Source organism: Saccoglossus kowalevskii, chromosome 15 (assembly GCF_978046115.1).
Source record: "Saccoglossus kowalevskii chromosome 15, keSacKowa6.1, whole genome shotgun sequence".
Classification (NCBI taxonomy): Eukaryota; Metazoa; Hemichordata; class Enteropneusta; family Harrimaniidae; genus Saccoglossus; species Saccoglossus kowalevskii.
In genome coordinates, this window is record NC_140655.1 from 17,745,598 (window position 1) to 17,762,285 (window position 16,688).

At 33.6% G+C, this 16,688-nt stretch overlaps 2 protein-coding genes across 2 annotated transcripts in view; one reads left to right on the forward strand and one right to left on the reverse strand.

Annotated features, from left to right (window-relative positions):
* Positions 1-16,688, forward strand: part of LOC100368971 (small ribosomal subunit protein mS22-like) — a 333,717-nt gene that overhangs the window by 260,401 nt on the left and 56,628 nt on the right. The gene's annotated exons all lie outside the window — the stretch shown is intronic.
* LOC100378230 (glutathione S-transferase kappa 1-like) lies at positions 2,803-14,076 on the reverse strand. Its single transcript, XM_002737049.4, has 8 exons — positions 13,906-14,076; positions 12,887-12,968; positions 12,225-12,353; positions 11,375-11,478; positions 8,586-8,621; positions 7,250-7,366; positions 6,836-6,929; positions 2,803-2,965 (listed from the first exon to the last, which is right to left on the reverse strand). Exons 1-8 carry the CDS (start codon positions 13,993-13,995, stop codon positions 2,922-2,924), a joined length of 696 nt encoding a protein of 231 aa, XP_002737095.2. The 5' UTR covers positions 13,996-14,076; the 3' UTR covers positions 2,803-2,921.

Sequence of the window (16,688 nt, forward strand, 5' to 3'; positions counted from 1 at the left end):
ATAAAATCATTGCAAAAGTGCCGTCTAGTACAAAAATGAAAACAATTTACCACAGAAGACGTGATACTACATGTTTTTTACCATATAATTATCAAAACATTATCAATCAATTATCAATATATCAAAGAGTTGTCTAATATCGGACAATTATCATTTTGTCTTGACTACTAGAGGTATTAAATTATAATCGATATTCGGATCCTTCGTCTCTATCGGAGAATTACTAGTCCAAAAACAGAGGAACTTCAAAACGAACAATCTATAATATCGATCGAAATACGATTTTTAGACATTATTGAATTTCTACGATATTACAGGAGAATTACTGTCTTACGAAACGGGAGACCTAATAGTAGCCATACTCCAATATCAATCTAACAACGTTTTTTCTCTCTTATATAATGATGTATTCACGTTTTTAGATAAAATGAAATGTTGAATATTTAACGTAAGTAACAGATAATAAAAAAATGCAATGTTGTGCCTTCAACACATTCTAATATGACGATTTTTGTACAGCTCATACATTGTTGAATATATTGTTGGAATAAATGCGAGTCAGACTTTTTCCAGGCAAAAAAGGAACACAATATTTATCTGTGGTGCAGTCGTTATATAAGTTTATCTTTTTTGCAGTCGTTATATGTTAATTTACTCATATACTTAACGTTGTTTCGGACTATCTTAAGATTAATGACCAACATCATATCTGTACTATTCGAAGAATTTAATACCAAGCATGTGCAGCTAGGCACAGAATTAAAGCACCTATAGTTGTAATACAAGCTTTAGGGTAAAATACTAACGAAGTTTATTTTACACCCAAAGTGCATAGGTTTTGACATTTAAAATGAACAACTTTTGAAAGCAGCACAAAATTGTGAAATCTTATGGTTTCTGATGGCTGGTGAAAAAAGAATCAGTAGCTGTGCAACCAATCAGTAATATGTGTTATGTGCTACTAAGTTGGGAGACAAACATATACTTTCAAAGAAAAATAATTGATTGTCATGAAATGAAATATTGTATAAGCAAACAATTATGACTCATCATTGTGTCAAGCAGTTTTAGTGTCTGAGTGATAGAGGAACATAGCTAGGATGCAAAATAGACACTTTCCAAAACTTTGTCTTAAATATCCAACCCCTTTATCCTTTGAACATCAAATATAATTAAAAAAAACTAAAACAACTTGTATGTCTTCACACAGACATGATTGTTGGCTTAATAAATCAATAATTTCATGAATAATAGTTCTTTTGTTTGTTGAGAATTATAAACTGTGAGTTTAGGTAAGAATTATGCTGGTTTATGTTCCATTTGATTGTGATTTCTATAATTGTTGAAAAAAATAACATTATATACAGCACATTACATCAAGAGTTGTATTCACTGTCATAAACAATGCATACAATATCACAAACACTTCATTGCAAATGGTTTTAATAATAATCTTTATTAAAAATAATTCATTTCACTCACCATCCTGACATTTATTTACAATATAATATTCCCCAATTTAAAAAACAATTGTCCCAACATAAAGTCACCATTATATATATATATATATATATATCAGTAATTTTAATGAAAAAAAAGTACATTTATCTTAGTAATAGTGACACCTGTTGTTTAGTGTGATGAACCCCCACGGTTGGGTACAGGAGCATAGAAGTTTTTAATTAAAATTGTTTTCCATAAGAAAAATGAAACCATCATACATGGCCTTATAAACAGCCTTTTACTTCATAGTGGGGTGGGTGGAGTAAAGCTGTGATTATTTTTATTACTTTCTGACCATCTAGTTTGCCATTTACCATGTCCATATAAACTAAAGCTCCAGCCAATATCAGATTTGACTACTTGTTTCAAGCTATGGCACTTGGAAATGAGTGTTGTGACATGTGGCAAATGTCCAACTGTCTTGGTTAATAAGATTGGCTATATTTCAACTAGAAACAGGTAAACCAGTATACCTGTATGTACGAAGCCAGTGATCGTTATTCAAGCCAAAGAAACTGCATCTATTTATATAAATACACATGGACAGAGAATATTTTCTTGGAGCACTAAATGTGACAATTGCCCTACTGTCTGTGATAAATATACCACACCAGCTACATAGTGCCCGACGAGGAGTTGGGTAGGTAGTGAAGAAAAACATTGACTGAAGCCTGGCAGAGGACTGAATTGTTGTCAACAGCAACAAACATACTGGGAAAGTCAAAGACAGTGAAAAAACAAACAAACAAAAAACACACAGGCATATAAATACTAACTTTCTAGGATCTTTATTGACTCCAAGTAATCCAGAGTAGAACGAGATGAATCAACGCTATACTCCGCCATCTTTATTTTAATATTAGATGCAACCATTATTCTGTAGGGGACAACGGGTCATAACTTGAGGGGAGTTAACACCCATGATTTTTAAAATGCCTTGATCAATAAGAGTCTAAGTTACAGGGAACATTATTTTCATTTTTCAGTGGACCAATAAATGCATTTGACAGGAAAATAGAAAAACTCTACCACAACAGCAATTAGAACAGCTTGCTGCATTATAAGTATCACTTCCCTGTCAAATTAGTGGTTCATGCTTATTTGAATCTGAACATAACAGGCCAATTCTATCACACCTTGCTAGGCTTGAACTTCCATCCAATCAGAGCATTCCAAATGAACATGATTCTCCACAAAACTAGAGGGCGCTCTGACCAAAAAATTGCCATGATCTAAATAAAAAGAACTGATATATATATATATATATATATATATATATATATTATTTTTTATCGTACATCAATAATTTTCACATTTCCCAGATTAAATAGACTTCACATCAATGTGACTTTGTTGTGGATTGAAGTTCTTTGTGGTGAGTGGTGATGTCATTGCAAATCAAACTTCTAAGTAATAGCTTATAACTTGGAAAGTTCAGGCAAAGGACCTTCATATTTCTCACCTGTATAAAATCAAAGAAAGCTTAGAAAGAACTCCCATGTGCTGAGAGTATTGGAGACACATTAAATATAATTCGAAATTACTTAGCTGAAAACTAATTATGCAAATCAGAAAATTAATATGACCAGATTTGAGTGTAAAACTAATGAGGTCTGCGCAATGTAACAGAAAATCTATGTCTCCAAGTTTAATTGAAATGTGATTAGAACCAAAAAATTATGAATTATTATGCTTATTAGGGAATTAATATGAACAGATTTTTACCCCAAACTAATTAGGTTTGTACATTGTCCTAGAGCATCTTTGTACTAAGTTTCATTGAAATGGAATAATTAGTACCGTGAAAACTCCAAATTTTCGACTCCACTAAAAATTGCCGACTCATTCTTATTCGAAAATTGCGACCAGTTTTAGTTTTCCCCCAAACGAAAAAAAAAACGATGTGAGCGTTCAAACGGGACCTTCCTTGAAGGCATGAATCCGGGTTTCTGATTGACTGAGAGATTTTTATTTTATTGGTAACGAAAATATATTCTAAATAAACGAAGTTTCAAATAAAAACGAACACAAAAATCTCGGCATGCTGCGTTTCTGAATTGTTGATTATTACTGTACTCAGTAGTGATTATAATAATGTACACAAAATAAATTTGTTGAATGGTTATGAAATACAAATAAAAGTCAACTTAGTTTCATCGTAAGCGAATGATTCCGGTCTCGTATAAACGTTTGATGCTGTAGGATATCCGCCATGTTCTCTTAGGTCAAATAGGTCAAATCGCTAATTAACCAATCAAAAAGCTGGATGACGCCAACGTGTTCAAATTACCATAGCTTATTTAAATATGTTAATGTTATTGAACGCAATGTGGAAGAGATTGATGTTGTAGTACGATATTTTGGCTTGGATTTTGATGCGAAAACGGCATGATTTTTTTTAAATAAAAAAATTAGTTGTTTTTAAAAAATAAACTGGTCATCTGAAGAATAATTTAACATTGTTCACAGTGATAACAGCTCATTCTCGAAAGGAAGCTTACCCGCTCACGCTAGTCACGATAAAAATCATACACGTGTACTCTTGAATAGACAGACGTCAATGACTACGGTAAAACTTACTCTATTTTAGCCGGCAGGATTGATTGAAATGTCCGAAAAATGACGCCAAAATACACCTTAAAAGTCCCATTTTATTTTCTTAAATCCCATTTTATTTTTTAATCCAAGGGCGAATTTACGGCAGAATTTGGTCCCTCAAATAAGGGACACGTGAGCTTTGATTCTAACCGGATACATTGCACTGGGTCGGGGAGATAGTTTGCTAAACTTCCATGTATCTTTTGTCCAATGGGTACCTGTACTTCGAACATTCGCAAGTTTTCCTAGGTAGTGCGAGACAGCTTTGTCTTTTGACCTATTAGTTTTGTGCTGACCTCTTCTCCGCGTCTTGATGTTTTGTTTTGCTTGTCATAATACTCACTGATTGATGACTTTGTTTAGATTTTGAGTTACAACTCGGCCACGACCTTTGCTTTTACCGTGAAACATGAGGAAGTTTACGTCAATTGACGGACATTGCATTTTTTAAAAACTAATGAAGCACACTGTCTATCATCCCCATTTTTTCATTTGCTGATTTCTATTCTGAAAAATTCGACCGTCCGAAAATGCACCTTAATTTTGACTCTAAAAACACGTCACATTTCTAACACCAATTATTTAAAACCGGTCGAAATTTTGGAGTTTTTACGGTACTTTAGATATCAGTGTGAAAGCTTAAAATTGGTTAATTATGCAAATTAGGTAATTAATATGTACAGATTTTAACCCACAATTATTCAGGTCTGTCTATTGTCCTACAGCATCCATGTACATTCATTGATATGTGATGTTTAGTACCTGAGATATCAGTGTGAAAGTTGGTTAATTATGCAAATTAGGTGATTAATATGCACAAATATTTACCGGAAACTAATTGGGTCTGCATAATTCTAGATTCATTGAAATGTGATGATTAGTACTTTAGATATCAGTAGAAAAGCTGAAAATTAATTATGCAAATTAGGTAATTAATATGCAAAATTAATTACCCTAAAACTAATCAGGTCTCTGCATAGTCCTAAAGGATCTATGTACCAAGTTTCATTGAAATGCGATGATTAGTACTTGAGATACCCATGGAAAAGCTGAAAATTAACTAATTATGCAAATTAGGTGATTAATATGCACAAATATTTATCGAAAACAATCAATCTCTGCATAGTCCTTGAGTATGTAAGTACCAAGTTTCATTGAAATGTAATGCTAACTACTTATATCAAATGCTGAAAATTAATTAATTATGCAAATTAGGTAATTAATATGTACTGATATTACCATAAAAACTATCAGGTCTGTGCAGTGTCGTATGACATCTATGTACCAAGTTTCATTGAAATGTGATGATTAGTACTCGAGATATCAGTGGAAAAACCGAAAATTGACTAATCATTATGCAAATTAGGTAATTAGTATCCACGGATTATTACCAAAAACTAATCAAAACCTAGCATTAGTTCAGAGCATCTATGTACCAAGTTTCATCAAAATCCAATGAGTGGTTGTTTAGATATCAGTGGAACAGTCATGGAACCACTAAAAAATAGCTAATTATCATGCAAATTAGGTAATTAATATGCACGGATTTTTACCAAAAATTAATCAAATCTGCGCATATGTTCAGAGCATCTATGTACCAAGTTTCATCAAAATCCAATGAGTGGTTCTTTAGATATCAGTGGAACAGTCATAGAACAGCTAAAAATTAGCTAATTATCATGCAAATTAGGTAATTAACGAGCATGGATTTTTACCAAAACCTAATCAAATCTGCGCATTGGCCCAGAGCATCTATGCACCAAGTTTCATCAAAAACCGATGTATGGTTCTTGAGATAGCAGTGGAACAGTCGGACACACATACACACATACACACACACATACACACATACACACATACACACATACACACATACAGACACACTAACTGCAAAGACTCCCATTTTGTGCTTCGCACATGGGAGTCAAAAATAACAAGCCAAGCATGGCACAGTCCTTGTTAGTTATCAAATTTAAGATAAATAGTTTTGTTTATAGTAATATATTTGGAATATAAACAAGTCAGCAATATGGATCCAGAAGCTGATGAATATCTATGATGTACAATTAATATATAAAATTTGAAAATAATTAGTCAAAGCATGTCAGAAATATGACAATAGAACTGCATTAATTAAAACAAAACGGCCGCCAATCAAAAATTGTTAACCAGATCGTCAAACCAATACATCTGTATATCTATTACATGATGTTTGATGGATATATGAAATTTGAACATAATCAGTCAAAGCATATCAGAGATATGGCTCTAAAACTGCATTCATTAAAACAAAATGGCTACCAGTCAGCCATAATGAATTCTATTTGAAGAACAAAATGACGTGCATCAAGAACCAATAATGTCTAATGTATGTACCAAGCATGAACGAAATCGATTCATAAACGACCAAGATTCGGTTCCGGAATGCTAGAAATATTTGATTTTTGGTGAAAAATGACTGCCATTTGTTGATCTTGAATCAGATCGTGAAAACAAATTAATATGCATATGTGTAATATTATGTAAGATGTATGAATGAAGTTTGAATTTGAACACACAGAGATCAATCTAAAAGTCGGATATATAGCTTTTGAACAGCATTTGTTTAAAAAAATGTTTGTTTGCAAAATGTTATGAAGGTGATAAAATATTGACATCAAATTCACAGCGTGATTTCATACATACACATAAAAGTGTGCGTACCCTAATTTAATCTACACTTTGACATACTTACCCAGTAAATGTGCTATAAGCGGCATTCTATCAGATCCAAAATACATATGAGCTTTGCCATCAACATGAACTAATATAGTGGGTGCTCCGAAGGCCTGAAATAAATATATAAATTATCACGCATTTTTGTAAACAAATTTAGACAAACATAAGTGACTCCCATTGCAAGCAGTACCATGTGGTCAAAATTCTCCATTGTGGTCAGTTGAGTAACAGTTGCGTAACCATTGTGGTCAGAGTAACAGGGGCTAGTGCCCCATTTTGGTCATACAGAGTAACAGTAGATAGTAGAGCCCCATTGTGGTCATGCCAAGAAACAGCCCATAGGTTTGTGGACATTGTGAAAGCTGTCACAGTTGGCAGTCATAAAGTTAGACATAAAAAATTAACTTGAGAAGTATAACAGTAAACATACCCCATGACTCAATGCTGTCTCTGTTCTCTCTTTCAGCTTATCCTTCACATCCTGATCTTTAACTCTTGTAAGAAGTATCTTGGCTTTTTCCATAGGAATTCCAGCATTTGTTGCGGCCTAAATACAAATAACACTCACATCCAATCACTTTGATGGATTATAATATTTGGTTTGGCATTGTTACATTGTGAATTAGAATAGTTATCACTCTCCATTTACGGGACATCAAATTGTGAAAAATATTTATCCAAATTCTTGTTTGCTCAATTATATACCCATGCATTCAATATGACAACTAAAAGTAGCTTAATGAATAGAATCTGTATCTAATATGAAAATATGTGACTGCGTTTTAATTGTGACTTAACCTTTTTACCACCAGTTCTCTCTTTTCATAACAGATTGACAAAATAGTCCCATTTATAGTCTGCACTTTCCTTCAGAAGATTGGGACAAAAATAATTAAATTTTTTGAGTAAAAACTGAAAATTAACACAAATTTTGTCTGTTTGCTCTACAATTAGGGTTGATTTTCAAAAATATTGAAGAATATAAACAAACAAGCAGCCGGTCGGCTGAGATAGCTCCGCTGTTAGGAATGCACATTTCAATTAAAGTACAGAAGATATCATTAGAAAATGAACAATATGAATAGTATCAAAGCAATGGGACTTGTTGTTTTCAAAAAGGAGTCAAAAATATCACTTTTCACCAACAATGACAAAAATAATCATCAAAATTAGATAATTGAAAATATCACCACGAAAATAACAAATCTGAAAGAGGTCCACAGCATGTAGTACCTATATATGTTATATTAAAGCAATTGGACTTGCGGTTTTTAACAAGAAGTCGAAAATATCACTTTTTACCAAAAATGACAAGAATATTCACCAAATTTAGAGAACCAAAGATATCATTACAAATTGAACAAATCTGAGAGAGGTCCACATGTAGTACCTATATATGTAATATCAAATCAATTGAACTTGCGGTTTTTAAACAAGAAGTCGAAAATATTACTTTTTACAAAAAATGACAAAAATATTCACCAAAATTAGAGAATTGAAGATATCAACATGAAATGAACAAATCTAAGAGAGGTCTACCCAAGGTACATATACACCAAGTATCAAAGCATTCAGGCTAGTAGTTTGCAAGAAGAAGTCGGAAAGGTAAAACATTGACACAGACTACGGACAACGACGGACAATCACTCATATGATAAGCTTTGCTCGACAAAGTCGACAGCGGAGCTAAAAAGTGAAGACAAATTTGAGTGATGAAGTCCGGTGGTGGAACGGTTGATAAGGAAGTTTAAACCCCCAATACTCACTGCTAAGAGACTGTCTGCTTCAGTGATATCTTCGTCCTGTCATAAATACAAATATAGTATATAAGTATACATGTAGGATACACATTCATTATTTGCAATATGAATGAGAACATGCAATTTTGAACACTGTTTAACATACATGTATCAGATGATTTATATTTTTTCATCAAATGTAGGCTGCAAGAAAAACATTTTAAACTCATGATGAACCTCAATCAAATGTCACTATTGGTAAAAAGTGCAAGAATGGAGTGAGAAATTTACTCTCCTTCTCAATTTGACCAGTAAAGATATTCTTCAAATCAGTGTGATTTTTTATATTTTCACTGTTCAATGATGAGAATCAAAATTAGCCCTGCTAGAACATAAATTATCACAAATAACTTCGCAAGATTTAAAGTGGAGATGTCGTCACCTGCGCATGCGCCAGATGGCCATAGCATGTCATTGTTTACAATCAAGCATCTACACACGAGCCTGTGCGTTTTTAGCATGTGTTATCGTCGCTTGGGACTCAATTCCCGCACATGCACAGGTGACAACCTTCTCACTTTCACAGTTTGATTGGCGCCATCAAAATTCTAACCAATTTATATTGAAGACTTTAAATTCCTGTCACCTGTTTAATAAATGTAAATAATATACTAGTACTTGGAATGAATATCCATATTCATCAAAATAAGTGAAAAGGTCGATCAGTTCTCACTCTAGTCGTCCAGATTTTACTAATCAGCATACAGTATCAAACAACAATTAATATCTTAAAAAGATCCTAATTTTAATATTGCATTTTCAGTCACAATAATGCTATAGCCACATAGGGATAATTTTCTGGAATACATGAGCTTTGCATTATAGCGCCATCAGTCAGTTCCAGAACAAGAATTGGGAAGGGGGGGTGATTTCTGGCTCACACAATTCACTCACTTGTTTCCCAGTGTGATGAATTATCAAACCCTTATGCAGTGAAATCACCACCACCCGCACCCCCCCCCAAGTGTTTTTTACACCAGAATACACAAGTTTCTAAGCTAAAGGCAGAACTTGTTACTTGTTATTTCTAATTTTGACCAAGTTTCAATAAAAAATATATGTGCATTACAGATACAAATAAATACCAAACACATTTGAAGCTGGATTACAGAATAAAAAATAAATTGTACTCAATGGGAAAGATCTTTTTCAACATAAGATTTTACCGGTAATACATATGACGTACCCATTTAAAAATACAAATTTTTTTTGTTTATGTTAATTTATTTGTGAAGCCATATAATCCTTAGTCAAATATTATGATTTTAAAAAATCTAATAATTCTTGAAGCACCACATGGAGTCACTATATAATGGTGTCATGTTTCAATATGGGTTCCATGCAATGTATACAGGGCTCATACCACTAATTGAATTTCCATAGACAACAATGTTAACATATGACAAGATTGCTATATGAAAATGATGAAGAAAGTTGAAAACATGGCTCAAAAATGGGAAATCAACATGCCAGTAATCAACCATATGAAAAAAACTAACATGTTGGCCAGCTCAAACTCTTACAAATCTCAGGTAAACAAGACACACCTACTGTATTTGGATTGCACCTAGAGAAATCACTGGAAAAATACCAAGATTAGAACATCCAAATACAAACAGAATAAACCCACAGGTACACAGCCGCTTGGATGATTACGCCCTCAAACAGGGAGCACCTGAGAAAAAAATTATTTAAAAAATTTCATTGGTTCTTGCAAAGCATTTAAATTGGCTACGAGCAGCCATTGGTTAATTAGTGGCATGAGACCTACAACGTATATACATTGTTTGTTTATACAAGATTTCAATCAGAGCTCTAATTCTTCTCAGAAGATGCTTTGGTCATACATACTACACACAAAAGTACAAGTTGATGTGTCATGGGCCCCAAATTGTGGCCATTTTTGCTGAAAATCCAAGATGGCTACCAAACCAACAACTGATCAATAATATTCTATTTTTCTCATAAGAAGCTTTAGCCATACATGTTATATACAAAGTATCAAGTGGATCAATTGAAGCACTCATGAGAAACAAAAACCCAAAATGTTGATCATTTTTGTAAGAAATTAAACCGGCAACCAAACCCTGAGACTAATTAATTTTGTTCATTCTTCCCTTAAAATGTGGCCATACAAGTTACCGTATATATATACAATATCAAACTTTTGGCCATTGTTGTCAAAAATAAAAGATTGGTGTCGAAACCATGTGACTAACTTGAATTATTTTTTTCTGTCTGAAGGAGTTCATTTTGAAGAAATAGGATAACTGAGACATCAGTAAAAAACTACTTTCTGTTTTGAAGAAATCTAAAATGATGGATAAAAAAATATGTAACCACCCACCCTCCAAATTCTCAAACTTAAATATGCTTAAAATGTAATTATAATGATAAAATGCTAAACAATGAGTTTTACATCAATATGTTCAGTGGGTCTGATGAAAAAGATCTTTAAGCATGTTTTGATGTTTTTCTGGAAAAAAAAACTCGCAGAAAAAGTCACATGACCACTGTAGTTTTTATTTGTGAAACAAGTATACAGCCAATATCCCAACAAAAAATTCAGAATGTTCAAAATGGCCACTTCCGATTTAAGATGGCTACCAAACCAATTGACCAATCACAATTCTGAAGGTCTGGTAAAACAAGTCACATTAGGGTCTATCATTATCTCAAGCGACTGGACGAACAAATATTGGAAAAAGAACGAAAAACCTGAACAAAAACAAAAAGATTCAAACTGAAATTGTTACCTTTGACCATATTCTAAGCCATAGCTCTCTCGATACATCTTCCACTGCTTTATCATCAAGATCCATTGAAATAGCTGTTAAAAGCCTTTGTGCTGACAATGTTCCTGTAAAAAAAATATATAAAATAACTTGGATTATTTAACAATTTGGCACACATGAGTGAAAACCGACCCTGCACTGAAATCATGTGAGAAATCACAAAACTGTATAAAATATTCCCAATATGTTGAATTAAGACCAGATATGTTTTCATAAAAACATGTACCAGGTAATTTAAAATACTGCTGTTTGATGTATGTTTGTAATATTGTATATTGCTGATTAGATTGGATTACAATATATCATGTAACAAGTGTGACTCTAATGATGTGGGCGATGAAGAACATTAATTTTTTCATTGTAAACAGTTTTTCAGAACACAGGAAAATAATTCCTCTATGCACTTATATATATACTCACCTGATTATCAAACCTTATCAAATGGAGAATTGTTTATTAATGTTTTCTCAAGTGTAGACAAATATGTTTGTAGCATTTTAGTTAATTTTGTATTTCAGATTTTAAAATTATTTTAGATTAGTTGTGTTTTATGTTTCTTATATTGGACTTTACTCAAGCATTGTTTTTGTGTACATTCCAAATAAAATATCCCATCCTATCCTATCCTATCCTATCCTATCCTATCCTATCCTATCCTATCCTATCAATAAAAACTGTTCTGGTCTGGAGCACACAACTTGTAATTCTCTCAATGAAATAAGTGAAACCTCTGCACATGCATGTTTTCTTTTGTCATCAAATAAATATTATTGTCATGGTTATTAATACATTTGGAGTGAAATACTCTCACCTTTCACAAACATCACCTCTGCGACATCACTTGGTGCATTGAGAGGAATATTACAATAGCTTCGCAGTCTATGCAAATCCTTGCCAGCATAATTCCCTTTATGTAAATTAGAACCAGGTGGACTGTTTTCTTGTAAAAAAAACAAAAAAAATTTAATGTTCAAAATCTTCACAACAGCCTTTTGTGAGTCGTTAAACTTTCAGAGTATGATCCCAAGATAAATATTCACAAAAGTTCTAAATTTCCATGGACAATATTCAGTAAGTTAGTAAATGGACAAAAATTCTCAGTGGATTGTGCAAACCAATGAATTTTCCACCGAAAGCATCTTTACCTGATATTCCTGTTGGCATGGAAATCAGAAATGAATTTATTATAATATTTAAATTTCAGCACAATTAACTCAACTTAATTATTTGTTTTAACTACAGGTACATGTACTTCAATAAAATTGTGTATGTTTGTTGCCATATCAACAAAAGTACCAGGATGTGTGACCTTTAGGGGTCATGAAATGACCTACTAGTATTTGATAATTAGAAGGTATAATGATTCAATGAATAAATTACTGTGATTCCAGAAAATTGAATAGTTAGTGCATTTATCAAACTTGATATATTTTAACATTCATTTAGAACTGAAATTTTGAATTGAGAACTTACTTGAATAGTGCATGATAGCACCAAGAAAGAATGGTTTGAACTTAAGATCTATATTCCATTTGTGTCTGTATCTACACAGTAGCTGGGAAACAAAAACAAAATAATAAACGTATTTATAAAAATTGGTTACAAGTTCTGGGACCGAACGAAAGCCAAGATCTGCCAGAGTTAAATTCAGTTCAATCAGAGCTGAAAGGAACAGTAGCCTGAAATAATTAGTATTAAACGATTTTGGTTGTGGCACAAGGCTGCTGTTGAGCTGGGAGAAAAAAAATAACAGTCATGAGTCTGAGCTTGGAGGTAGAAAAGACAATACACTGGTGTTATGATTTAGCATGGATTTAGGTACCAGTATCTAGAATAAACAGGAAACACAGCAGCTAAAATGTGCTACAGTCTATTCGCATGAATACATCCAAGCATCCGCTTTAAAGCAGGAGGGTCGTCACCTGCGCACGCGCGGAAATTGAGTCCCAGGCGACGATAACAACACACGCCAAAACCGCAACGGCTCATGGTAGACGCTTGTTTGTAAACAATGACACGCTGAGGCCATCTGACGCATGCGCAGGTATTAACTCCCTCGCTTCAAACTATCTGCTAAAACACACATTTGAAGCACAGATCATATGACCTATATGTCCATACGTAAATGTCATTGCACTTAACTGACCATGCAGGTCAAAGTTCATCTATGGAAACTGTGGATGCAATAAATTCATTATTATTGTCTATTGACAGTATTGATCTATCATTCCAACACTTAAATTACGTGTCACTAGTCCACGACGATGATATTCGTCTTTATTGAAACGAAATATAAACAAATTAATCGATGGATTGGTCATGCATGGTCCATGTGATCAAAGGTAGACCTGACATCTGACTGCAACTCTGGGAGTTTATGATATCCACTTCATACTCTACCGTGCCCAGCATCTTTGCGGTGTACGAAGAACAAATTCAAGTTTTATGGTGATATTTCAAGTAAAGCGATATAATAATTACAATACATTTACCTCAAAACCAATCCATGAATAGGGAGAGACAACATCGTAAAACAACTCAACAGTTTTCCTCCCAACCTGAGAAAATCCGGAAGATGTCATTGCGACTGATTATGACCATGGACCTGTTTACCAAGATAGAACGTAAAAACCGATGCCGAGACGAACCGAGATGAGACGAACCAACCCTATACAAAGTAGCCCCCTAGGTTGATGATATTTGAGTGATTTTTGTTTGTTTTTTTCTGTGTACTAACTAGTGTTTCTAACTACTAACTAGTATAGTTCCAGCGACACTTATTGACAAGGTCCTGTGCGTCGACATGCATTGTCTCTACACATGTGTTTGGACCCCCCAACTGTTTTTCGAGGGCGACTTCCCAAGCAACCCCCCCCCCATTCCGCCGCCACTGTACACAATAGCTTATCTGATGGGGAAAAACTCATATTCTGCGATTGATGTCAAAATACACCCACCCATTAATTCTCTCCCATTGTTTGAGGCATTATAATACGTGGGCTAGGGAGTTTGATTCCGCAATACACAATACATTGATAATGAAAGTTAAAAATAACATTACATTGCAAAGTGCCAACTTAATGCAATGACAATATAAAAATGTCAAGACAATGCCAACCTAATGCAACGACAATACAAAAATGCCAAGACAATGCCAACCTAATGCAAAGACAATATAAAAATGTCAAGACAATGCAAACTTAATGCAACGACAATACAAAAATGTCAAGACAATGCCAACCTAATGCAACGACAATACAAAAATTCCAAGACAATGTCAACCTAATGCAATGACAATATAAAAGTGTAAAGACAATGCCAACCTATGCAACAACAATACAAAAATGTCAAGACAATGCCAATCTAATGCAACGACAATACAAAAATACCAAGATAATGCCAACCTAATACAAAGAAAATACAAAAATGTCAAGACAATGCCAACCTAATGCAACGACAATACAAAAATACCAAGATAATGCCAACCTAATACAAAGAAAATACAAAAATGTCAAGACAATGCCAACCTAATACAAAGACAATATAAAAATGTCAAGACAATGCCAACCTAATGCAAAGACAATACAAAAATGTCAAGACATCGCCAACCTTATGCAACGACAATACAAAAATGCCAAGACAATGCCAACCTAATGCAAAGACAATATAAAAATACCAAGACAATGCCAACCTAATGCAAAGACAATATAAACAAAATGTCAACACAATGCCAAACTAATACAAAGGCAATATACAAATGTTAACACAATGTCAATCTTATACAAAGACAATATAAAAATGCCAACATAATACAAAGACAATATAAAAATGTCAAGACAATGCCAACCTAATGCAAAGACAATACAAAAATGTCAAGACAATGCCAACCTAATGCAAAGACAATACAAAAATGTCAAGACAATGCCAACCTAATGCAAAGACAATACAAAAATGTCAAGACAATGCCAGCCTAATGCAACGACAATACAAAAATGCCAAGACAATGCCAACCTAATACAAAGACAATACAAAAATGCCAAGACAATGCCAACCTAATGCAAAGACAATACAAAAATGCCAAGACAATGCCAACCTAATGCAACGACAATACAAAAATGTCAAGACAATGCCTACCTAATGCAAAGACAATACAAAACTGTCAAGACAATGCCAACCTAATGCAACGACAATACAAAAATGTCAAGACAATGCCAGCCTAATGCAACGACAATACAAAAATGTCAAGACAATGCCAACCTAATGCAAAGACAATACAAAAATGTCAAGACAATGCCAACCTAATACAATGACAATACAAAAATGTCAAGACAATGCAAACCTAATGCAAAGACAATACAAAAATGACAAGACAATGCCAACCTAATGCAACGGCGATACAAAAATGTCAAGACAATGCCTACCTAATGCAAAGACAATACAAAAATGTCAAGACAATGCCAACCTAATGCAAAGACAATACAAAAATGTCAAGACAATGCCAACCTAATGCAAAGACAATACAAAAATGTCAAGACAATGCCAACCTAATGCAAAGACAATACAAAAATGTCAAGACAATGCCAGCCTAATGCAACGACAATACAAAAATGCCAAGACAATGCCAACCTAATACAAAGACAATACAAAAATGCCAAGACAATGCCAACCTAATGCAAAGACAATACAAAAATGCCAAGACAATGCCAACCTAATGCAACGACAATACAAAAATGTCAAGAAAATGCCTACCTAATGCAAAGACAATACAAAAATGTCAAGACAATGCCAACCTAATGCAACGACAATACAAAAATGTCAAGACAATGCCAGCCTAATGCAACGACAATACAAAAATGTCAAGACAATGCCTACCTAATGCAAAGACAATACAAAAATGTCAAGACAATGCCTACCTAATACAAAGACAATACAAAAATGTCAAGACAATGCCTACCTAATGCAAAGACAATACAAAAATGTCAAGACAATGCCTACCTAATACAAAGACAATACAAAAATGTCAAGACAATGCCAACCTAATGCAACGGCAATACAAAAATGTCAAGACAATGCCAACCTAATGCAACAACAATACAAAAATGCCAAGACAATGCCTACCTAATGCAAAGACAATACAAAAATGTCAAGACAATGCCAGCCTAATGCAACGACAATACAAAAATGCCAAGACAATGCCAACCTAATACAAAGACAATACAAAAATGTCAAGACAATGCCTACCTAATGCAAAGACAATACAAAAATGTCAAGACAA